Raw genomic sequence first — 26,234 nt, 5'->3', positions numbered from 1 at the left:
TAGCAGGATTTGGGAATATTTTAGCTGCAGATATTAATTTATGGATTTGTATTAGCTTTGGTAATTTTAGCCAGAATTCAAGGTGGCTTTATTTTAAGTACATACATTCATGTCATACAGGTGTGTGCACATGTACACATATGGGGATATTCAATTCAACTTAATTCAATATTTTTTAACTTTTATATGGGATTTGTTTGAGGCTTTCTTCCTTATATTGTTATAGAAAACTAATAAGTAGTTTCCAGAAAAAATAAAAAAAGAATTATTTTCTATTAAATTCCCAAATATGAGTAAGTAAAGCAGTCTAATGAATCACTTTTAGAAGCTTACAGACTTTGCCCACTCAACTTAGTTCAGGAGGTTGCTTCTTTCTTCTTTTGTGTTGGCACCTGTCAAGTTTAGGAGTTGGCATTGGACTTTGGGGACCTGCCAGAACTATTTTTAGAAATAATATAGATGTTTCTATCAAGTTTTCAGCTGTGAGATATGATGACATTTTGGCAACAAGCTTAACATGTGATATCCAAAAACCAAAAGACTGATAATGATATCAGCAGCAAGCTGATTGTATTTTCTTTATTTAAAAAACAAACAAACAAATCATACCCACAGGAAGAAGGTCAAAACTATGACCTCTGAAAAAAACTAAAAACTTCTCCAGACAAACAAACCAAAATAGTAACCCACGAGAATATAGAAATAAAATGCATTCTTAAGTAACATAGGACCTTTAAAGTTCATTTAAACTTTAATGCAAACAGAGAATAAAGTTTGGCTCAAGAATGTTGGGAAAAGGATAAAGTGATTCAAACGCCTTGGCTGAGTTGAAAAGCCAATTAGCCATTTTAACACATCATCCATCACCATGAATTACAGACCTATAGTGCATTTATTTTGTTTTTGCTTGTTGCAACCATTATAGAGGCTGCACACACAAATTCAAATGAACTGCAGGAAATTCTCCCACGTTTGATTTCCTGGCAGAAAAACTTACCCAGAACTCTGTGTGTGTACACACATTCAATTACTGAGGCCCCAAGGAGTGGAGAGCTTTCAGTGCTGACATTATGCAGCCAGGGGACCCAAGTGCACACATCTCAGTCTGCTCTCCAGGCTCCCTTAATCTTCCTGGTGACAGATGACAGCAGTGCGTGGGGCAGCATGATCAGCTGACCCATACTACTCATGGTCATCCTGTGTTTCCTGCAGTACAATGTGAGGATTCTAAAGGGGGCATTTTCTGCCCCCTGTCAGAGTAACAGAGCCCACCAAGCAACATGCTGTTTCCCTGGAGTGGGACAGGGAAGGGGAAAAAACCTACAGGACTATGCTCTCTTGTGAGAGAAGCCATGGCATGTATAGATATTCACTCTTGCAGGAGATACTCTCCTGGGAGCAATTTAACCTTGGTTGTTCCCAGGTTGTTTTTCTCTTGGAGCAGCCATTTTTACTATAGGAGAAAAAGCCTGAACATCTGCATACTCATGTTTTCTCCTGGAAAGTCAACCTCTCTCCCAGGAGAAACTGTCTGTATGAGGCCTAAAGTATTAATTCATTAGCTTTTATCATCCATTTTTACAAGAGACTAATGTTATGCAGGGTTTCTGTTTTGCTCTTTCCTAGCTGGTTTCTTCAGGTTTCTTTCATCCCATATACAAATGAATGGGTGGTTCAGTGGTTTAAATCTGGACAACATGCAGCATTAGACCAAAAAGGCAGCCCCTATCTAGTCCTCAGCTAAAAGAATAACAGGTATAAAGTAGGCATAGGAATCTGGAAGTGTAAGCCCAATAGGCAAACTATGATTCAATGGTTTGTTGTAGCATTTAAAGTTCTAAACCTTTTAAGCCTCTGCCCTTTCACCTTTCCTTTGGTGCAATTTCCTCTTCAAAGTAATGGTTCACTTGATATTTTAATTCCAACTACAGACTGTTTTTTTTCCCCTGAGAGTGTTTGTATGTACAGAACGGTCATTTAACCTCATGATGAATTTGATAAATTACTATGAAACATATACATGTCAATACACATAAATAATTCCTATACATGACAGAACACTTCAATTGGGATTTCTAAAGAAATTTGAAATAAACAGATGCCCATATCACATTGACTGATTAGTAGCTACTTGGCACTTAATTCTTCAAGACTTCTTCCAGGGCCCAGACTTTCTATTTCTAGTTTGTTTTCTGAAACAAGCATGAATACTCATTTTAAATAACTTTTTCCATTTTGCTATTGGTTTCTAATTATTATTATGTAAGGATGCTCCTATGATATGAAGTCAGCCACGAATCTCATGAACACTTACTAAAAACAATATCAAGGTATACTTCATATTTTTGAAAATATCAATTCCTCTCCTGCAAATAATATTCTCCTCCCTCCACACATATACACACTGCAAAATATCTGAGCATCAACTTTTTTTAAAGTGTTGCAACAAGAATAGATTATATTCTACTACTTCTAATTTATTACAGATGTTGTCATAAAAATGGATTCATGTTGTGCTAGTTTCTCATCTCATTATAATCCTTGTCATGCGACTAAGGCATCAGAGTTTTAATGCTTGTTCTATGAAAGATATTAGTATGCTGTGTTCTCTGTCTAAAAATTCTACCATGTTATTAAACTAAAAAAAGGCCGAGAAGTGCAGCAGTCTTACTTCAGGTTTATAATGGGGTGTTACAGTATAGCATCTGGAATTACTTCATAGCAGTAGTGCTCAACCTCAGGCCTATAGTGCTACATCATCTGGCCCATATACCTCTGCACAGGTCCAGAAATTTGGAAGTGAGGAAGCAGTGACAGCATCAATTGTTCCCAGAGCCGCAGTAATAAACATGGTCACTGCTGCCCCACTGCCAAATTTCCAGACCTGTGGAGAGCTCTGTGGTCTGGATGACATGGCGCTGGGTGCCAGATCACAACAGTACATAGTCTTTCTATGGCCAGAACAAGTGTTCGGGGTTGGGCCAGTGCACATGGTTACACTAGTGTGCTGGATCATGTCTGTGGACTGAGCCTGCACAGAATCTGGCCCACATACCAACCACATGCCACTTGGCTGGCCTTCTGGGCTAGAAAAGTTGAGTATGAATGAGCTTGGATTGTTTCCTAACATACATGATGCCCTCACACAGCAAACCCCCTGGCTAAGTCTTTGATTACTTCAGCTTCCACAGGTATTGGTGTAAGCCACTAGTAGAGTCAGAAGCCTACTAGAAAAGTATGAGAAACAGAAGGCAACAGATGTATGAAAAACCCATCTGACCCAACATTTTCAGATAAAAGAAATGTCAGTTTATAAACAGAATACTTCAGCAGCATGCAGAGCTCTACACAAACAACTCTATTCGAAAAGGCTATTCAACATAGGCTGACTTGCTTTTCCTATTATGAGGTTCACAATATCTCACCCACTGCAGCTTTAATTAGGGAGCATTAACTGTATGAGTCCTCACTGGGTCTCATCTATACAGTGGAGATTCTTCAAAATAACAATAAAACTGGTTTGAGTTAGAACTCAGGAAGCAGCTGGATGCAAATGCGGATTTAAACCAGTCTGGTTCTTCCCTGTTCCCCTGCTGGTTGGCTAATTCAGTGATGCTGCATAAATTAGATACAGAACAGTCAAAGATTAAAGTTGCAATCATTAAAGGACTGAGCTGTTTTCTTTCTAAATTTATTTTATGCCATTATGATAAGTCAGATATCATATATTTTCTTTTTGTCCACAAAGGTACTAGCAGTGAGTCTGGGGTTTAAGAGATGCCAGGGATATCATTTTTATTACACGTACACCCTTATTTAGGGTTTGAATGCCATTTGTCCAGATATAGAAGCAGTCATTTTATTTATCATCTGTCATGGATTTTGTTTTAATGTACTGAGAAATTAAAGGGTTGTTCGTTGGAGCCATCTTGGTCTAAGGGCACAGACAGACAAGGTTCTTTGGGTAGATGTGATATTGTTTATTAGACCAACTAAATAGTTGGAAAATTGTTTTTTACAAGCCCTCAGGCACAAACACCCTTCTTCAGGCATAGGAGAAGTCTGTAGACTGTAGAAAGTCTGAGACTTTCCCTATGCCTGAAGAAGAGCGTTTGTGCCCAAAAGCTTGCAAAAAACCATTTTCCCCACCTATTCAGTTGGTCTTATAAAAGAGTTCACATCTACCCAAAGAACCTTGTCTGCCTGAGAAATTGAAGAAATTATTCTGGCCATCACAAGACTTTCATAACTTTACTTTTTGTTTGTTTGTTTTTATTTATGGGAATGTTTTAAGCATCACAAAAAATACTGAATATTTTAAGTAATTTCTATTAATATGCATTACACATGCCTGTAGCATTTCATTAGCCATCAGAATGTTTTCACTGCAATTTCTGTCAATAGAAAAAGTCAGCAGCAGAAAAAGTTTATTTTTACATGCAATTTTCCCTTGAAAGGATGCTTATAAAAATGCTACTATTATTTTATATCGAAATCAATGTTTACAGCTTAATATCATGACATTATTATATAGGTCCTATACAGTTCAGTCCAATACAGAACCCAAGCCTCCAAATTTTATCAGGCCTACTATACTTACCACAAAAAGTCTATTTAGAGATCAACTTCTAATTTATGGTGGTAAGCACTACAATTTACTAGCAAGTTTTTGCAACACTAGACTCCATCCTGTAAAGCTGGTTCTCTCCACCTTGGCATGCCATAATTCCAAACACATCAAGCATACTGGTACATTGCCAAAATAACAGGTTATAATATATGCTTGCCAGAGTGTTAACACTTTAAATAATTAGTGAGGGGTACAGCTTCTTCTGATATCAGAGAATCAAGAAACTTGATGCATTATTGATAAAACAGAGCAAGGTTTAGCCCACTATAAAGTCACACAGTTCAATCCTACAATACTTACTCACACAGGTACAGTCAGGAAGGACAGACTATAGATGAACTGAGTATAGACTGCAAGATCAAACCCATAATTCATTATTGAGGAGTTCTCTGGGAATTATTCAATAGCCCCAGAGCCTGGAACTCTTGTTGGAATTTTCTGTTTGTTTATTCACAGAAACAATCATTAAAACACAAGCACGTTAAATTAAAATACAGCTTTAGCCTAGGGTTACCATATTTCCAGTTCCAAAAACATGGACACCTGTCATGCAGGAGAAGGACAGGGTATATGACTGTGACCGGGGGGGGGGGGGGCATGATATGCCAGTGCCCTGCTGCTGCCCATTTTGTTGCCCTTCACTCCAAAGCCACAGCCCCCTCATGCCCAACCCACTGATCTGCCAGTGCCCCTCACTCCCAATCCACAACCCCCCTGTCCCTGATGGTGCCCCTCATTCTCAACCTCCAAACCCCCTGGCGCCACCAGTACCTTGCCTTCCTGACCCACAGTCCCCTGCCCCTTCTGGTGTCCCTCATACCCAAGCCACAGCCCCCCTGCCCCCGACTCCTAATCCACAGCTCCCCAGCACTGCTGGTGCCCCTCACTGCAGTCCCCTACTCCCCCCCAGCCCCCTGCTCCTGCAAGCACAGGCACCGGCCCTGGTGCCACTGGCCTGGCTAAAGGGCACTCCCTTTCCCTGCTGGATGGGCAGGTGCCTCTCCCGCCCTGCTGGAGCCCTGGACCTACACACACACGACAGTCCCCAAGCCCTGGCCCTCCAACCCCTATCCACCACAGACTTACCTGTATTCAGCTGCCAGGCTGCTTTCACACCCCTGCCTGGCTATGTGCTGACCATGTGTGTGCACCCTGCCTCCAATCGCCATCCCCTGAGTCCCAAGCAGCTTCTTGCTAAGGGAAGCCGGGAAGTGCCAGGAAACGCATTGAAGCCAAGCTGACCAAAATCCCAGACATTTGATCATATTAAAAAAAAACCACCCAGATCGAGGTCTGAGGTTCTAAAAAGAGGAAATGTCCAGGAAAACCTGGAATTATGGTAACCCTACCTTAGTCACTGAGATCATATTTTAAAGATCCTAGGATTTTTTTGAGTCCTGATAGCTTGTTTTCAAAGACTGTGGAGAACAATGAGTACATCAGAACAACATAGTTTGTTCCATATTTACTCACACACATAATCTGTACTACTGTGAATGTGAAGCTGCACAAGTATAGAGTACAGCATTGAAACTCCAGAGAGGCGGACCTTCAGCACTGCTATCTTGATTTGAGTACTTACTAATATAGCTTGACTTTTTATATGTGTATAACTGATTTCCAAAATTATGAAACAGAAATGTTCAACAAATGTTTCTCCTTTCCCAAAAGGTGTGTGCACTTGTTCACTGCACCCCATCTACTTTCACATGGCTCACTTCAAGCCACACAAATGTAGAGTGGGGGCAGAGCATACAAGCATCTACTGGTCCTGGGAGTTGTGCAGGGAAACCAGAGCAACAAACTCAGGATAGGGGGAGAAGCAGGCAGGATCAGGGGGGACTAGTGGGTCCATGGGATCAAGGAGGGCTGGTAGATCCATGGGGGAAAGGCTTGTCTATCCAGGGTTAGGGGATTGAGGGAATAAAAATATCCCAGTCACAATCAGGGTGAGGGTAGAAAGAGCTCAGTCCTGAGGCTGGCGTGAGATGCTGGGCTTTTCCAGCCCTTGTGCTGGGCTCCAAACATGTACAGGCATTTGATGATCAGGTTAACCTGTTCTAAGTTGGCTCACCCACTCAGGTGAACTAATTTAGATTCGGCCCACTATTTTTTGCCTGGTTTAACCTCTCTGAATGCCTGTATGATTACATATCTAGCTTGACCTAATCGTAATTAGGTCAACCTTTGTATATACTCAGAGAGTTGTATCTTTTGGGCTCTATATTAATATAGAAAGAAAAATGATCTCAAGTGAGCAAAGCTTCAGCCATTGCCTTCAGAAGACCTCTTACCTCAAAAGCAGCACACCTTTAAATTTCTACCTAAATACTGAAAACACATATAATGATTCAATTTACTAACACAAGGAAGATGTGAGGAATACTCCTGTTTATTCCTGAACACCACTGATGTGACCGTAGAAAAAGGGATGTCAAGTGGAAAAATAATACAAAACGGAAGCATTAGGAAAAACCTCAACTGCTAATTGATACCTTGAAGGCAAAGGTATGCAGCACCTGAGTTAAGAAATTCAGTTAAATTTTACCAATAACCTTAGATTTGCCCCCTGATTTGTTTCATTAGTAACTGTTATTATAGGTGGTCTACATAGTAAATTCTTCAATTAAATTTGCTATATTTCATACAATTATTTTTCCCTATAATTAAATATTCCCATAATATGATGTTATTTTAGGAGTTTAGAACTTTTGCCAAACAGAACATTTGGAGTGAAATTCTCCACACCTAATACTAAGGCTGATAATTTTCAAAGAAAAAGATCAGCTAAAATGGTTCCAGCCATTTCTGAGAAGGAAGTGAAAAAAAATCTTATTCTTTTAGATTAAAAAAACCAATTAAAAAAATACAATTAGTCAATTTAAGCACTTTCTTAACATAGACAAATGAGTGTTACAAATCAAGAGCAGTCACATTATATTCATGAGAAAAATGTACAGATTGCGTGTACACTAATTTTTTATATATTATGGAAAAACTTATAGCAACCACCATATTTAAAGTGCATTACATTTTCCATATCAAGGATTCTTGTGACTTTTTCTCTGAGAAGCCAATGGCCACGCTAGGGCTTTGATTTTGGTAGGGACAATATTCTCAGGGTAGTGGGTCCCCCCCCATCAAATTGCATTTAGATTTAGCTAAATTGTAAAATATTTTTTTTAAGTCGCATTTTCCTTCTCTCACCTATGTTCCTTGGCAGCCAAACAAAAAGCACTGAATTTTCCGATACTGAGCTCATGCCATCACTAAGGCAGCAGGCACATGCTACCCTCCAAAAGTCCTGGATCAACTTCAGTGGAGGAAGACCAGGTTTAAAAAAAAAAAAAATCAGTCTGAGCTGGGTCCCCTGCATACCCTTAAACGTCTGGACATGGTCAAGACAGCCCAACTACCCTCCTTGCTCATTGCAGGGCAGCACATGGTAACAGACAGGCCTGACTAAACCATTCTATGTGGACTCAGCACAGGACATCTGTTGTTATCCTCTCACCCCACAATCCTGAGAGCAGGATGTATCACAGATGGTCCCCAACTCAAAGGATCATGGACAAAGGACCCAGGCTAAGCTGAACCCTGCCTTTCAACTATTCTCTGGATCCAGGACCACATTTTCCACACTGGGAAAACACCTGCTGCTGCTGTCAGCTAAGGTTCTTACTACTTGAATTATAGGATTTGATGATCTTTTCTCTGAGGATTCAAAGTCTAGTGTTGATGCATAATTTAGAGGAAGATAGAGGTGTTATTACCACTTAAAATAGAATTTGTTTTTTTAACTTTTTTCTTTTACAGTCAAATCCTGAAATTGCTGAGAACTTGCAACTTTTCAGTGACATCAGTGATTTTCAGAGAAGTTAGTAAGACAGCACTGAACTGTATTTTAGAAGCACTGCTTATATTGGGAACCACATACTGCTGAAAAGCCTTCGGGAGCATGGCAAAGAAGGCACTCCCCGTGACAGAAATTCAGAAATGGCCAGTACCACGGTCTGTCCTCCCTCCTGCCTCTCCTCGTCCCCAGTCTTGAACTCCAAGGCTAGGGTGATGCAACAATTCTTGCACTCAGGTAAACAAAGGAGCTGCAATTGTTCCTGGACATCATTGCTGCCTCTTTTTTCCTTGCCTCTTTCTCATAAGATGGGCAGAATTTGGCCTCAAGATACAAAAAAAATGAACAAACCACAAGATAGGGAAAAGAGTAAGGACAAATAATTGGCAAGAAGCAGAGGAGTGAAGGCACAGAATGAACATTTCCAATCCTACTTTATCCAAAATAAGGTATCAGTAAAAGACGTTGCTTCTATTATAGCTTATTTAAAGTCTTATGATCATGTTAAAGAGAGCTCTAATCCTCGTTGCATAACTATTAGGAATTAACACAGAATGTAATGTTCTTGTGAACAGCCCCTGGTTTTGATTCCACAGCTCAAGATCTCAGACAACAAAGTTTTGCTGAATGAAAGCTAAAACCATCTCCCCTGTTTTTACCCATCCTTAGTTAAAATAAGAAAGTTGTTTAAAAAGATCCTAGCCTCTTCTTCCAGTTAAACCAAGTTCTGTAGAAGAGGTTGCTGTTTGTCTTTGTGACCATCACAGTATTGATTATTGTGCAAATATTAGACTTCCTGCTTGTGGAGAAGTTGCTTCAAGGTTCCTTTCAGTTCTGTTTGCATATTTCAAACTCCTGCGTGGTTTAGAACAAGGAAGTTTATGTAATGTTCCAGAGAAACTGCAGTGCATCATGGCTCGTTTTAAACCAGGTATGAATACATGACACAGATGAATTCACAAACACTCCTTTCATCTGAAATATAAGCAGCAACCTTTCCCCAGCCTCCAAAGGTTTACACTGTTCTAACCACTGAAATAGTTACATTCAAGAAAAAGCTCAAAATGAATCTTACCTGAATTTACTTGGGAAAGATTAAACTTTCAAATATTAAATTGACTTGACTATATGGTTTCCCAAAGAAATTCAATATTTGTTATAACAAGAACATATTATGATCTTAAACTTTGCTTGACCTATTTTAGTTTGCTAAGGACCAGATTTGTGGATGATCACACAAATTTCAATATTTGCAAACAAACAACTAGAAATTTTTGTATGCTTTGGCGTAACTGCCTATATAACCACGCAGTTGAGGACAAAATTATCCAGTTTGCACAATGAGGACATGAGAGTGTTTAAATATCTGTGCCTGAAAGTCTTAATTACTGAAGAAAGGTAATGGCTTAAGTACTTTGTTTCAGCTTTCTTTTATTATATAACTTATGGTTCCAATAATCTACATAATTTCCTCAGATGACAGATATCTCTCTTCTAAGCAAAACAGAAATTTGAACATATCGCAGATGAAGTTTGTTAAAAACTACTTTTTGACTGATGTGTTCTAGGAGCTTTTAGCATACACATATATACATATTCACACACACACACATACATACGTATACACACACACATATAGTGCACATCTTCACCACTACTATTATAAGCACAATGTGGAATAATTATAACCAGTTATGCTGAACTGAATATCCTCAAGGTGGCACCCACACTAAGGGATGCCATATGTTTGCCATTCTCAAAGAATGTAATGCATTTCTGTCAGGCTTAGAGCTGAAATCACAGAGCAAAAAAATGGTAGGAACAGACTTCCAAGAGTCTCCCCAGTTCTAGACTTCTACAACTGTAGATGAAAAATTTTTACAACACATATTTCCTTTCAACAGTATAAATGCCCTCCTGATTATGTTTGAATACTCAACGACATAGGTACAAGGTCCAAAATAATCACTCAGTGTTGTATACAATCTTGGACAATTTAGCACTGAAGACTATGCATCAAGAACATCAAAGAAAACAAGCATAGTCAGTCAGAGAGAGAGAGGGAGAGATGCTGCAGTGATAAAAAGATGGGAACAAATGCTTTTGAAATGGCAAGAGCTTTCAGTCCTGAAGTACATACACACAAACATCAAGCCTATTTGCTAAAATCTGAACAATTTAGCTACACAGTCAGCATAACACAAAAGCATCTCCCCAAGGGATTTTTTTTTGCCTTCAGAAAGTTAAAAAATGTATTTGTAATTAAAAAGTAATGGCCAATGATCTATACAGCTTTTAGTAAAAGAAGAGATCTGAAAGAAAGTGAATTTAAAGTAGGTACATTTGTGTTATGGATTTTAACTAATATATGATAATCTACATTTGCCATAATTCATGGATGAAAATGCTTTTAAAGACTAGAGGGCATTTTATACTATTGACTTCACAGTGAATGAAACATTTTATCAACATTTATTTAGATGTCTGGAAAAACTGCCAGCTACATTCCTGGAAACAAGGGTGTCTTGCATGAAAAAGTAAAGCTGTTTCCTACAAATTAATCCTCCAGCTATAAAACGAACAAAGATTTACTGGTTGGAAGGAAAGCACTTATCTGTTTTCTACCTAACAAGACATGCCATGGAACTTTCTGAAAGGCATCTTGCATATTTTCAACATTGCTTCCAAGCAGTATAGTGAAATGTGCAACACATTAATATTTCACAAGCTGAACAATCTGAAAATGTTTCCTTAAAATTCAAAGTGCAGGGATTCTTCAAAGTAAATGTTATTTCTATTTAGAATTAATAAAATTAGCACTGTACTATCACTCCATAGGATTCTGCTGTAGATTTCTAAAAATATTATCAAGATATTCATGATACATTCAATAGTCAACTGCCAAACAAAAGATTCTTATACTATTAACATTTTTAAAAAATACAGAAGCATTTATTTTAGTATCTAAGAAATGAATGTTTACATTTAACTCTTTAACAAGCATTTTCACTTTAGTCATCTTTCAGAAAATGTCATGATTACCATCTGAACAAGAAAAAGATAAAGTTCAAATGCTGATTTTGGTATTTTTATTTCTTTATGGCATATATTATCCAAAGGTAAAAAGCATCTAAAGAATAAATAAGGGTCATTTTTAGAAGCTAAGATTTCCTAAATGGATACTTCAGTGCCTAAGTTTCAGCAAATGAGTAAACTTTAGTACTGGATTACTTTTAAAAAATAAAGTTACCAAGACACAGCACACATTTATTTCTGTATACAGCTAGAACAGGCAGACAGTATGCCACTCTTATGTTAGTTAAAACAGAGAAAAAAAATACCACTTTCCACATGGCTTTACTTACCCAGAAGCATGTTTCTCATCTACCATTAAATCAGCAGAATGGTAAGTTTTGCTAAAATAGATTTAGCAAGGGAAATGTTTCTTACAAAATTCCTTTTGACCTGACTCAAGTTTTGAAGAAGATTTGAGCTTCAATTGCTGAGAAATGTGCCTTGAACCCTAAAGCTGCTGAGGTACTAAACTTCACTCTCATTGGTGAATGATACCTCTCCAGAAACTAAATTGAAACAATAGAGAAATTGTTAGTAGCTTTTGCCACCTCAGACTGTGAAGCAACAAAATCATGAAAAACTAGGTCACTTCTTTGAAGCTCAAGTGATATATTTTGTGTGTATGTGTGTGTCCACTACTTGGTCTGAAAATAATCCTCTGCATCCAACTAAAGAAGGAATACTCCACAGACATACTTTGTGAATAAAGCTCAGGATATTTTATTGCACATAAATTTAAAGCAAAAATGTTAATAAAATAAATGATAGGCCAAATTTAGCTTTATAGAAGCAGGCACAATTCCACTGTGTAGGTGTGCCTCCTTCTACCATAGCATTACTTGTACAGACTTTCCTTAAAGAGTATAATAAGTACTCCTTTTTTAAATCTAGAGGTAGGTGATGTTTACCTATTCCTTTTACAGGCATTGCCAAATAAGAAACAATAAAATTAGCCTGAACAAAAATACATTAGATATATATTTAATATGCTTTCTGCTGCCACAAGTTTTAATCTTTATTGAGCAATAAAAATCTATAACGGACTGTTTGTGCCTAGTCTGCACAATGATGATTACTTCTGTGAAGAAGAGGAGAAAGGTCCCCTTCTTAAGATATTCAAGGTTAAAACAAGGCTTGTATGGTACATATATTTTAAACATCTCAGTCCCTTAGAGCTTCTTGCTATAGAGCTTCTTGCTATGGGCTATCTTCTGATCTCATTTGTGCCAGTATGACTTTAGTGCAATTCTAACGGAACTACACGATAGACAAATTGTATCAGAGCTAGAGGGGATAGAAAATGGCCCTATGTGTATTAAACATATACTATGGGAACTATGCTCCTTCTATTAGTTTGTGCCAGTCCAATTGGTTCCATCAGAACAGGGAAGACTACATATAGATTTACAACCATTCAGAAAGGGAAATGTGACTTTTTCTACTTGCTTCCACTGAGTACAAGTCATATATTGTTGGCTTTGTGTTTATATTTTTTTCTTGAATTAGACTTGAATCAAGTATGGAAGAAGGGGTGTGGGGGAGGCAGGGGAAAGAGAGTACGTGGCAGTCAGTGCCTCACTAGTCTTGCTGCTCAGAAGTCCTTAGAAAATAATATGGCAGTCACCCAGGAACAATATTTATAAATTTCCTGATCAGTTTGGTCTGTAGGAGGATCTTCTGCCTGAGTATCCATGTCTACACTCAGTTTTTGCCTTTGCTAAATATAGATATATTTTAGGAAGGAAGGATGCTTGTCAGAAACAGATTATTTTAAACAAATCAAGAAAATCCAACAGTCTTAAGGCTGTATCTTCACTTCCTGCATATCAGAATAGTTCTATTAATATCAAACTGTCCCTCTCAGAACAAGCTGAGGTGAACAAAACTTGATGGAGACCTCTTTCATTTCAGTAATCTGTATTATGTGTGAGGATTTTATTTATTTGAAAGGCTTGATATATTTTCTTCACCTTTTCTGGCACCCTTGGGTCTTTTACATGTGCTTGGGGGTCGGGGGGGCTGCACTTTAATTGGAGTGGATCTGAGAGCGTCATGTATCAGTGTCCCTGCACTTAAAAATGCTGGTGGGTGCACTTGAACTAAAGCTCATTTGACAAGATGCAGGAGGCTGCTGGAGCACACTAATTGCCACGCTCCAGCATACTCAATTAGTTAAGTCTGCTTCAACGTGCTGGAATTCCAGTGCAACAGAGCAACCTCCACTCTTGTGTATAGGCACCCTTTGTTTTTAAAAGACTTAAATTATACAGCTAATAATGAACCTTGATGCTCACATTCGGACAACTTGTGTAACATTGAGGAACTAGGCTGTCAGTTTCTGAGTGGCTGCATGCTGTGCAGGCCACAAACCACAAGCCAGAGAGGAGGCCCCCAAGTTTCCCCACACTACCATGCAGACAGCACAGCCACCCTACCATACAGGAAGCATGGGGGCAAGAAGTGGCAGCTGCGAAGCCCAGACACCCTGGCTGCTAAAGCATTAGGAGCAATGTGGGGGAGTGGTGGTTGGTAGGACTGCAAACTCTGACTCAAGTTATTCCAGGAGATTTTTTTTCCCTGAACATGACGCAATGTCATTAATAGGGGTGCACCAATAGACACTTTTGGGGCCGATACGGATGGCTGATTTTTAATGAGCCATATAGCCTGATACCGATCCCATTGCAGATATGCAGCTGAGAACCTTGGAGACCAGTGTTGGGCTGGTAAGTCTGTTGGGGGGGACGGGACAAAAGGGAAGGGAAGAAGTGTGGGAAGGGCAGATCAAGGCCCTCAGGGTGAGAGAGGGGGTGGGGCTGGAGTAGGCATTACACAGCTGAGCCGGGACACAGAATGGAGGGCATGGTAGGGGTGGCTCCTGCAACTAAGTGCACCCTGGGAGGGCACGGGGTGCATGTGCCCCCCGATCTGTGTGCAAGGTGAGGGCAGGCTGCTGCTGTGGGGTGGCATGGTGCTGAGCTCCTCCTGGTAGGGGGCTGAGTTGGGCTGTACTCAGGGCAAGTGACAGTGGTGCTGGGAGAGAGGCTACCTGGGGGGGCTGCATCCAACCCCCCCTAACTTGCTCTAAGCCCCCTTCCAGCACCATCACCACACACCTGAGTGGAGCCCTGGCTCAACCCCCCTGGAAGGAGCCCAGCGCTGCCCCCAGCCCCAGCTCACAGCAGCAGCCCATTCTTACCTCATACACAGATCCAGGGGCATATGCCTCCCCATGCCCACCTGGGGTGCGTACAGTGGTGGGAGCTGCACCTCCATACCACCCCCCCAGATGAGTCACTCACAGCTCCCTCCCTTGCCCTGCCTGGCTGTATAGCACCTGCCCCACTCCCTCCCTAACTGCTGGGACTTTGATGTGCCCCTCCCCCCACATCCCTTCCCTCACAGCAGACTTACCAGCCAGACCTAGCTGCTTTCCACACTGCTGGGCTGCATTCCTGGCTACCTGCAATATCAACCTGTTCACAATATAAATCTCCTGGATTGCTTTCAATAGTCACCAGGAGATCAATGCAAATTCTGGTAAACTCCAGGCCAATCTGGGAGGGTTGACAACCTTAGTGTTTGGGCAGGAGCCTGCAGGCTGTGTGTTAACAGGCTGGGGGCTGCCAATTAGATAGTTCCACTGTAGACAAAGTAAAAAGGTTAGGTGCATACCCCACTCTTAACACAGGAAGGTTTCCCTTAGTTAATGTCAAAACTCCTTTCTTTTTGGGCTATAGCTTAACTCAAATAGCACCCACAAAATAAACCTCAGCTTAGGTGTCATCACAAATTTTGTTCTGCAACTCCTTTTGCTGAAAGAGAGGTACTCACCTCTTTAATATTCTGCTTTGAGATAGCCATCCCTCCCAGAGTGATACAATACCAATTTGCAGTTTAATGTTGAGTCTTGATAATTTCATATTTTTGTAAAAGTCCTTATTTCTAGCATCTCAGGTTTTTTTTTTTAAAGTACAAATTCTAAGTCTTATACTTGCAAATAAGAGCTGTAATTTATGAACCCAAATATCAGAACTGCAAAATCAGAAATTAAATGAAAGATGCCAAATATTTTTTAATATATTCTTATGATTTTTAGGACAATTCCATAATTTTGATTTTTAGGACAATTCCATAATTTTGGGACATGTGACTTGTGATTTTTGAACACTTGTCATTGGCAACACTGAATGAAGGTTTCGGGAGATTCATATACAAACAATAGATGACTCGGAAAGGACATACATATTTCTATGCATATTTTTAAACTCTGCCACCCTGTCCGTATTATCTTCTCTTGTACTACAATTCAAAAAGGATGTAGGGGAATTAGAAAAGGTAAAAAGTTGCCATACCAGAAAAGACTAAAAAAGCTAAGGGTCTTCCATTTGGAGAAAAGGTTGAGGAGGGATATGTCTGAGGTCTTTGAAATCATGATGGGCATGGACCAAGTGAACATGGAATTGGGAGAAGAGCTTGACCAGGAATTCTTGGGTCAGCTCACAGAGGTAGTGAAGGCTAAGGATGTAGTAGTCATCGGGGACCTGAACTTCCCGGACATCTGCTGGGAAGAACAGTCAGCCAGGTCTGAACGCTCATGTAGGTTCTTGGCCAGAGAGCAGGATCTCCATCTAACCCAGGAGGTGCACAGCCCCACCAGGGGAGATGCCTTGTTGGACCTAGTGCTGGCCACGGGTGATGACCTGGTGAGGGGGCTGCAGGTGCTCGACCACCTGGGTGACAGCTATCATCGCCTGCTGGAATTCACCATCCAGCGCAAGGTGGCAAAGGCATGCAGTAAGGCAGCGGCCCTAGATTTTAGGAGGGCAAACTTCAACGAGCTAAGGAGGATAGTTGGAGAAGCGCTGAGGTCCCGGAGGGGAGGGGAGCCAGGTGTCCAAGGAGAGTGGTCGCTCCTTAAGGAGATGATCCTCCAAGCCCAAAGGAAGGTAATCCCAACGAGGATCAAAGGAAGCAGGAGTGCACACAAGCCTCCATTGCTCACCAAAAGCATCTGGGAATATCTCCTTGCTAAAAAGGAGGCTTACACCCAATGGAAAGAAGGGGTCATCACCAGGGAGGTATATTCTGTAGTTGCTCGGGGATGTAGGGGGGGTAGTTAGGAAGGCCAAGGCAGAGATGGAACTGGGACTAGCTTCCCAGATTAAGGAAAATAAGTCCTTTTTTAAATACATAGGGGGTAAAAAGAAGATCCTGGGTAATGTGGGGCCCTTTCAGGACGCGTTGGGAAACTTGGTCGTCACACCAGACGGCAAAGCTAACATGTTTAACGATTTCTTTGCCTCCATCTTCCTAAGTAGGGACCAGAACAGCCACCTCCCTGCTGGGCCCCCCTCGGGTCCCGGGGGAGACACACCTGGGCCATGGGTTTCTGAGGATTTAGTTAGGGAGCTTCTGGAGGGGTTGGACATATTCAAGTCAGCCGGTCCAGATGATCTCCACCCTAGAGTTCTAAAGGAACTGGCCGAGGTCATTGCAAGTCCCCTGGCACGGCTTTACAAGCACTCGTGGTGCTCTGGTGAGGTACCGGAGGACTGGAAGAGGGCCAATGTGGTTCCCATCTTCAAAAAAGGCAGGAAGGAGGACCCGGGAAACTATACGCCGGTTAGTCTTACCTCAATCCTAGGCAAGCTGTTTGAGAAAATTATGCTGGCGCACATCCAGGAGGGGCCAGCAGGGGACTGCATGCTTAGGGACAACCAACACGGGTTCATCAGTGGCAGGTCCTGTCAGACCAACCTGGTGGCCTTTTACGATCAGATCACCAGATCATTAGATGCAGGGGTAGCAGTGGATATAGTCTTCCTGGACTTCTGGAAGGCTTTTGACACTGTCTCTCACCCTGTTCTCATTAAGAAACTGGGAGGCTGTGGTGTAGACACCCACACAGTCAAATGGGTCGCCAACTGGCTGGAGGGCCGCACCCAGAGGGTGGTAGTGGATGGGTCCTTCTCAACCTGGAAGGACGTGGGCAGCAGGGTTCCGGAGGGCTCCGTCCTTGGGCCCGCACTGTTTAACATCTTCATCAGTGATTTGGACGAGGGGGTAAAAAGCACCCTTTTCAAATTTGCTGATGACACTAAGATGTGGGGGGGATGTGGGCACACTGGAAGGATGCAACAGGCTACAATCAGACCTAGACAGGTTACAAGGGTGGGCAGACAAGAATAGGATGGGTTTCAACACAGACAAGTCCAAGGTGATGCACCTTGGGAGGAACAACCGGCACCATACCTACAGGTTAGGGAACTCCCCTCTTGTCAGCATGGAGGCGGAAAAGGATCTTGGGGTCATCACTGACTCCAAGATGAACATGGGCCGGCAGTGTGGGGAGGCAGTTAGGAGGGTGAACCGCACCTTGTTATGCATCCACAGATGCATCTCAAGCATGTCCAAAGAGGTGATCCTCCCCCTCTATGCGGCACTGGTCAGGCCGCAGTTGGAGTACTGCGTCCAGTTCTGGGCGCCACACTTCAAGAGGGATGTCGACAGCATGGACAGGGTCCAGAGGAGGGCCACTTGTATGATCAGGGGACAGCAGGCCAGGCCCTATGAGGAGAGGCTACGGGACCTGAACCTGTTCAGTCTCCAAAAGAGAAGGCTGAGGGGGGATCTTGTGGCCTGTTATAAACTAGTCAAGGGGGATCAACAGGCATTGGGGGAGTCACTGTTCCCCCCGAGCACCACCAGGAGTGACCAGGAATAACGGTCACAAGCTGGCAGAGGGTAGGTTTACATTAGAAATCAGGAGGCGCTACTTCACGGTCAGGGTGGCTAGGGTCTGGAACCAACTTCCAAGAGAAGTGGTGCAGGCTCCTACCCTGGGGGTGTTTAAGAGGAGGTTAGATGAACATCTTGCTGGGGTCGTTTGGCCCCAGTATTCTTTCCTGCCATGGCAGGGGGTCGGACTAGATGATCTGCTCAGGTCCCTTCCAACCCTAGAAACTACGAAACTATGAAACTCCCAGAATATTAGAACTAAGGAGCACCCACTGAAATTAGAAGGTGACATGTATAAAATTAACAAGAGAAAGTACCTTTCAAAGCAATGCATAGTGAACTTATGCATTTCATTACCACGAGAAGTGATAGAGGCAGATAACATCATGAGGTTCACTGGATGATGGCTCTATTAATGGCTACTGAACAGAAGGGCTAGAGATATTTCCAGTGGTATCTCTAAACCAGTGATGCCACCATCTGAATAGGGGATAGATTACTCTAGAGATATCCAGTTCAACACTCTTCCTCTATAGTCTATAGAATCGATTTCTGCCACTGTTGGAAACAGAATCTTGGGCAAGATGATCCGCTGGTCAGACCAGGTATAGTACTTATGTTCTCATGCATTTTCTGGGAAGTTTGAGTAGTTTCTTCAAAAGGCACAAGTTTTAATGTAGACACCCTGTGTTTTAATTGTAACACTGTTCCATACGTTATACAGCCATTTAATTTGTTTGCATTACACCGTGACAAAATGGCAAGGATAAAACACTATGCACTGTATTGAAGTGCGCAGCATTGATCAAAAAAAGGCTAGGTACCTACCTGAAGAATGCACTTATCTGAATATAATAAAAACAATGCTTATGGAGCATGCACTGCTGCCAGCACTATGGCATTAGTAGCTCCAAAACAGACAAGCTCTCATTATTTTCAAGTTTCCTAATACCACTGGTATCAAAGCCATGAGGGTCCAGAAAATTTATGAGGCAAGGGTTTTTTATTGGATCAACTGGTATTTTTTTTAATTGGATCAGCTGTGTAAGTTGGGAGAGATGCTGGACAATGGTTCAGGCACAGAGCACCCTTCAGGAACAGTAGGAATCTGAAGAAAAGTGCTCTGCTCCCAAAACCTTGTCCAACATCTCTCCCAATTATACAGTTGGTTCAAAAAAATTTCATTACTCCCCACCTCAAAACCTCCCTTGCCTCTCATAGGCTACAAACTGAAATTACACATAAACTGGTATAAGCAATTGGAGACCAGTTTAAATCTGTAACACAATAGAAGTTTAGTTCACATAAACTACTTTCAGAATGGCTGAAACTGGTTTAAGATAAATCGGAATGGATGTAGTAGCAGACTTAACTGATTTAGGTTAAATTGGTTTATTGAACTTCTGTCCCAGTTCCCCTCCGGGTTCAAGTTAACTCACGGTTCCACAGCATCCCAGAATGCTTTGCACCTTCCACACAAGCACCCCGCACCCCCTTGCAGTATGGGTAGGCTAGCATTGGCCCAAGCTGTCCTCTCCAGCCGAGCAGGAAGGCTTGCTCTAGCACCCTCTGGCTTCTGGCCTGAACCACTGCAGGCATGTGGCTGCATTTCAGGATTCAAAAGTGAGATATATTACATTTCTGGAGGTGCAGGTGTAAGATCCAGGAATGGTGATGGTTCTGTTGTGGGGTGTAGTTATTTTGGGAGTGGTGGAGATGTCTTGGCAGGTTTTATATTTCTTGTCCTGGTATCGTCTAGATCCATTCAGTGTGCTTTGGGCCATAGAAATTTTGCTTCTGGTGATGAGGGCAGCGAGGTTTGGTGCTTGTTTGAAGGCTAGGTTCTGGAAAGATCTCTTTAAAAAAAAAGAGACGCTGATGAGGTAGTATTCAAGAGATAGTCTAATGGAGGAGTGATGGTTATAGAATTTGTGATGGAAATCAATCAGACTCCAGGTTTTTGGTTCAAATGATGATGTCATCTAAATATTTTAGGTATAACACAGGTTGGATGATGCAGTTCTTGAAGAAATCATCTTCCAGGTGGGCCATAAGAAGGTTGGCATATTGTGGGCCATTTTGGTACCCATAGCTGTGCCCATGGTCTGAAGGAAGCGTTGGTTATTGAAACTGAAGGTTTTGTGGGTGAGTATGAAGTGTATAAGTTCAGTAATATCTTTTGGTCTGTGCTCTGAGTTGTAGTCTTACTCTTGTAGATATGTAAGGCAGTCTTTGATGCCATCTTGGTATAGGATGTTTGTATATCAGCCGGTAACATCCATGGACGGCTAGGAGGATATTGCTGGGAAGGTGGTCTATGCTTTCAAGTTTTCGTAGAAAGCCTGTTTTGTCATGGACAAAACTCAGTCTTTGGTGACAAGAGGTTTTAGGATGGATTTGATGAAACCTGACATTTCCTCAGGATTCTATAGTTGGATATTATTAGCCTGCCTGGATTCTCTTGTTTGTGGATTTTAAGGAACATGTAAAAGGTCCCCGGACCATGTAGTAGGAGGGGATCAAGTTTTGTAGTTTTTCTTGTAGTTCAGACAGAAATGATGTCATGGTGGTTGGGAGTCTTAAGGTGAGAAGGGGAGTTGGATCTTCCTTTAGTTTTTCATAGTTGCTGGTGTCAGAGAGTTGTCTGTTGGCTTCTTTTATGTAGTTTTCATGGTTAAGGATAACTACAGATCCTCCTTTATCTGCTGGTTTTGCTAGTATTTGGGTTGTTATTTTATTACCATGTGGATCTTAGAGATTCTATGGCCCTTCTCTCAGAGGGAGAGGTTGTTATGGTGGTCTTTGTTGTTATTTCATTGTTCATTCTTTCCCTGAAGCAGTCAATACAGCAGTCAAGATTTGAATTTCGTCCACTGTGAGGTGCATGATCTGATGGGTTTTGGTGCTAATCTTTCCTTGATGTTGTTACAGGATGAAGTATTGTTGAAAGTGGATTTGTTTTGATTGTGGAAATATTCCTTGAGATGGAGGCATTGGAAAAATTCTTCCAGTTTTCCACTTTGTACTATCTTACTAAGGAATATTTTTCCTGACAGAAATTAAGGCCTTTAGAAAGGACAGATTTTTCAGCTTTGGTAAGTGTGTGCATGCGTAATATTGATAATATTTGAGGGTTGCCTGGCTCCTTCAGTTTCATCGAGTATGCGGCTGGAATGTTGTACGGTATTGCTGTTGTTACTCTGATGGTTGTTTATGCTAGGGACAGACATTCAAAAAGCCTGAGCCTGAATTGATTCAATCTTTGCAGGTTAATCTAACCTGGCTAGGCTGAACTGGTTTGAAAGCAGACAGACATTCTCTCTGGACTGAGGAATGCAGGCACATGCCTGCAGTGGCTTGGGCTAGAAGCTGGGGGGAGCTAGAGCAGCCCTCCCTTCCTTTCTGCAGGAAGCTGAGGGGGCCGTGGCCCTGGCAGGACTCTCTCATTAGGGAGGTCTGCCTGCATGTTCCCAGGCTTTTCCCTGCTGGCTGCTCAAGGGGAGAATGTTGCCAGCCCTCATCCCTAGGCTAGCACTCTGAGGCAAAGGGTGGGAGGGAGGTGCAGTGCATGCATCTGTTGATGATACAGAGTTTTTCAGTCTCTCTCCCTGCTTTATCATACTGTCTGGAGCAAACAGAGGCAAATAAGCCAGCTGGGGGGAATAGTGATAACAGTCTTTACCATCTGATTAGCAAAACAATGGCCTCTCTCCGTTACTTCAAACTTCTTAAACAGCTTACGGGCTGACCTGCTGACTAGCTCCACACAGCCCTAAGCAGTCACTGTTCTGTCTGCCTGTCCCAGTGAAATTGCAGACATACATACACACACACCCACACACCTCTCTGCATTAGCTAGCATACCACAGGTCTAGGGGCCGTGGGGCTGTGCCGTGGGAGATGTGAGGGAGGGAGGGGGGATTTCCTGCTTAAGCAGTGGAGGGAGGGGAGGGCAGTGGGAAGCCAGGCAGACCTTGCTGTGTCTGCAGTCTCTGCTGGAGCCTTACACAGCATTAGCTAGCACAGGAGTAGGCAAAATGTGGCCCATGGGCCAGATGCAACCCATGGGCCATTCTATCCAGCCCTCAGGGCCCCTAAAAAATCTAGAAAATTAATATTTATCTGCCCTTGGCTACCTGTTGTGCAGCCCTCGATGGCTTGCCAAAACTCCGTAAGCGGCCCTCTTCCTGAAATAATTGCCCACCCCTAAGCTAGCATATCACATGCTGGCTATGGTCTATGGTGTGGCAAAGGGGAGGAAGGGATCCCTGCTTAAGCAGCGAGTGGTGAGGGAATGGGAGAAGAGGGGCACAGGGAAGCCAGCAGACGCTGCTGGGCCTGCAATTCTCTGCCAGAGCTCTGGCAGGGGGGCAGAGAGGAGCGGCCAGCCCTGCTGTGGAACAGAGAGCTCCGCCCAGGTCAGAGAGCATGCCAGGATGCTGGGGGACTCTGATTTAAGTGAAACCAGGAAGGGGTCTGGGACAGACATTGCATAAACCGGTTTGACCCAAATCAGTTAAGTCTGATACTACATTGAACCAGGTTTATCTGGCTGAAACCAGCTGGATTTTCAAACTGGCTTATGTGCACTGAACATCTGCTCTGTTACAGGTTTAAACCAGTTTCTGATCACTTAAACTGGTCTGTGTGTAATGTTCATCCCTAGCCTTAGTGTCTGGGAAAGTTGTTCCTGTATTTATTGGTTCCATTCCTTCTTTTTATGTTGGATGGATGTTGTAAAAAATCTTTAGCAATCATTTTGTATACATTGTATAATGTTTGGGAACACATCTGGGTTTTAAGTGGTTTATGCAGATAATTAACAGTTTTTATAATTGGGTGTAATAGGCCAACTGGGACGGGCATTGCATAATGCAGTTAAGCAAATTATGCAGTCATCCCATACACATGTAAGTGGAATGCATCTTACTGTTGATTATTATCTTTAGTAATTCCTTATTTAGAAAACCTACCAGAGTGATGGCACTGAAACTAACTAGCTGGCTGTTTTATCCATATATCCGGTTATGTACAAGTGATAACATTTCAGGCCTTTCCATAATCCATGTCAGTCTTGCTCAGAAGAGACCACTCCTAACTGTTAATAGTTCAGGCTTCAAACCTCTCAGATTTGGTATGCAGAGCATGCCTTTGAGACTTGCAAAAGTTTAGTGCTAATACTTTTAGTCATGGAAATTGCCTTCTAAATGTAAGCTGATGGCACATTAAGCTTTATCTCTGGTATTTTTCCAAAAATACTTCCAACTCACTCCTCTAAGGCTTCCCTAGGGACTCACTTGGACCATTCGACCATGATTTTGACCACTTCTTATCTGAAATACAAGTTATATAAATATAACCCTCTGGAAATATACCACTAATACTGAAAACCAAACCAGCTCCCCCAACCCCACCACACAGTCACTGGCTGTGATTCTTCTAGAAATTGTTACTTTGGCCTCCAGCAGTCAAAGAAAGGGTCTGAATGTTAATGGTATATAAATGAGTAGCAGGCAGAGGAAAACACTCCTTTTTATCGTCAGTAGTGGCAGAGATAACACCTACAGCTCTCAAAAAGCAGAGGAAGGAACTACATAAAAGGTAGAGAAAAGGAGAACTCACCACTTAGCTAAACCTTCGCAACAACTGCTTCCTATGGGGACCAGGGAGTTAGAGTGAAAGAAGCATCCCTGGATAGTGATGGGGGACTTTAGAGAAGAGGAAGACAGCGATAAAGGTGAATATGCCACACGAGGAGAGAGAACGGATGACAGAAAAGCAATGGAATAGAGAGAAAACTAGAGAGCAGAGAAAAAAAAAGAATACTAAGCTGAAATATACAACTCAACATGTGAGAGGGGAGGCAGACCAGGAAACAGACAAGAAATTACAGGAGGAAATACAATGTTTCAACAAAAGCAGATGGCAGAAAAGGAGATATGAGAAGGGTAGGAGAGCAGCATAAAATAGCAGAAAGAAATGAGAGCAAATGAGACAGAGATGGGAAGGGAGAGGAAAAAGGAAGGTGACAAAAATAAACCCAACTTTGTACATGGAAATCTGTTATGGCCTAGCCAACCTGACCAAAATATTTCAAGGAGTCATTCCAGATTTTATATTAAACGGGTCTTTAAAAAAAATTAAAAGGTGGATGTTCACACACAACCATTTCTATTACATTGTGCTGCTCCTTTCCTCTCCATTGCCCTCTCTACCAGTAATCTCTATTTCCCTAGCAAACAGCCATCTGTTTCTTTTCCTACCCTACTATGAAAATCTATCAGCTTCTCCACTATTTCCTCTTTCAGCAGAAATCCATATGCTCCCAGAACAGTTCTCTTTAAAGCAGGCCACTTGAAATAGTTTCAACTCTAGCAAGGCTGGAAAATACTTTGGCCTAAATCTTGTCCATCTCAAAGAACACTAGAGCAGAGATACAAAATGCTGGGATGGGTTGAATCGTCAGCTGAGTGCCATTGCAGTCAAAGTTCAGGCAACAGGCAAGAGCAAGGAAAGTTCTGACAGAAAAGCTGCTTACAGATACATGCACTGAACTGATTCACACAGAAGGGAGCAGAACAGCTGTCCAAAGAACATAGCAGTGATTCTCAACCATTATACATTATTACAGGATAGTAATGGTTAGGAACGTCAAGACAGGTTGTTTCTGTGGAGGAAGGAATAAAGCCTGAATTCGATGCTACCTTAGTGCTTTTTTGTGCTTGAACACTGAACAGCTTGCCCTCCCATAAGTCTTAACCCTAATCCTTGGGACATGCATTGAATTCAATGCTAAGTATTTTGGATAACATCAGTGTCACACTGATAAGATTATTCTCCTAATGGCCAGCTGCAGAAATGAACCCTTAGCTTTGTCAGGATTTGCTGTTTCTATCTCAAGCATCAGCAGTGCCTGTAGCTCTGCATGCCCCAGTGTCCTCAGATTACAACCTTCGTGCTACTTATACAAACTGACAGCAAGCGACATAGGTTCTCAGTGAAGGGATAATCTGAGGACAACACAACTGAATAAGTAGCAAAGGTTACTATTTGGCCTGCGTCACCTGTCTGATGATGACACAGGAGTTGGCAAGAACCAAAATTAAACTGTCTGAGGTTCAACAGGTTCAAAATTAAACTGTCTGAGGTTCAACTGTCTGAGGTTTAGTTTTGTCCCTGACTCAACCTACCCAGCCAGGTGTCTGTTGGTATAATATTTACCTTTGTGCTTCGCTACCTTTTCTGTTCCAGAACTTTAAAATACAAGTTTTTGCTAAAGGAATTTTTATTATGACCTCTAACTACACTGTAGGGTGTGATACATTTTGGGGTCTCAAATACTGTAATAAGAAGTCATATAAATATCTAGATCTGGCAGATGAAGATGATCATGTGTCTGAACATTACTGCACACTGACCATACACATATGCTCAGACCTACAGCATTATTTCAGAAGGTGGGTATCATTGCTTGTCTTCAGAGACATTCATATAAATTAGTGCCTAGTGGAACTATATAAATGAGTAGTAATTCTTTTCAATGCCTGACACTTTAACCTGGGAAATCCCTCTATCTAACTTGTTGTAATAAAGGAATTCCTTTTAAATGACTCAGGAAATGAGATTCTGTTAGGTGACAAGTTTGGCAGATGTTGCATGCTCAGTGCCAAATCATATTATACGTTATACTTGCTGTTCAGTGCCAAGCCTTTTCACTGCAAATGACTAGCAGGAAGACATGGTATTATAGGAGAATATAAAATACAATATGAAAGCCATACATATTATATAATACGAGGGATACATTCACTGCCGGTATAAGTGGCTGCACCTCCATTGACTTCAGTAAGGTTTCACTCACTCATTGCAGTGGTGAATTAGGCTCTTGAAATACAAATAAAACCCACACACTGCCAGCTTCTGTCATTACCTTTG

The 26,234-nt window shown here is 41.9% G+C and overlaps 1 protein-coding gene across 4 annotated transcripts in view; it reads right to left on the bottom strand.

The window, feature by feature from the left end:
* ZNF385B (zinc finger protein 385B) overlaps positions 1-26,234 on the bottom strand; it is a 334,199-nt gene that overhangs the window by 179,532 nt on the left and 128,433 nt on the right. Inside the window, exon 1 of one of the 4 annotated variants that reach the window (XM_090045314.1) lies at positions 11,849-11,988. The exons of the other annotated variants lie outside the window; for them this stretch is intronic. Within the exon in view, the coding sequence (XP_089901440.1) occupies positions 11,849-11,867 (19 nt within the window). The 5' untranslated portion in view covers positions 11,868-11,988. Of the gene's footprint in view, positions 1-11,848; positions 11,989-26,234 lie in introns of those variants that run through there. 4 annotated transcript variants of the gene reach the window in all.

Source organism: Crocodylus siamensis, chromosome 4 (assembly GCF_052110815.1).
Source record: "Crocodylus siamensis isolate JL-2025a chromosome 4, ASM5211081v1, whole genome shotgun sequence".
In the NCBI taxonomy this organism is placed as follows: domain Eukaryota; kingdom Metazoa; phylum Chordata; order Crocodylia; family Crocodylidae; genus Crocodylus; species Crocodylus siamensis.
The sequence above is the reverse complement of the archived record's forward strand: the minus strand, read 5'-3'. Positions and strand labels throughout refer to the sequence as shown.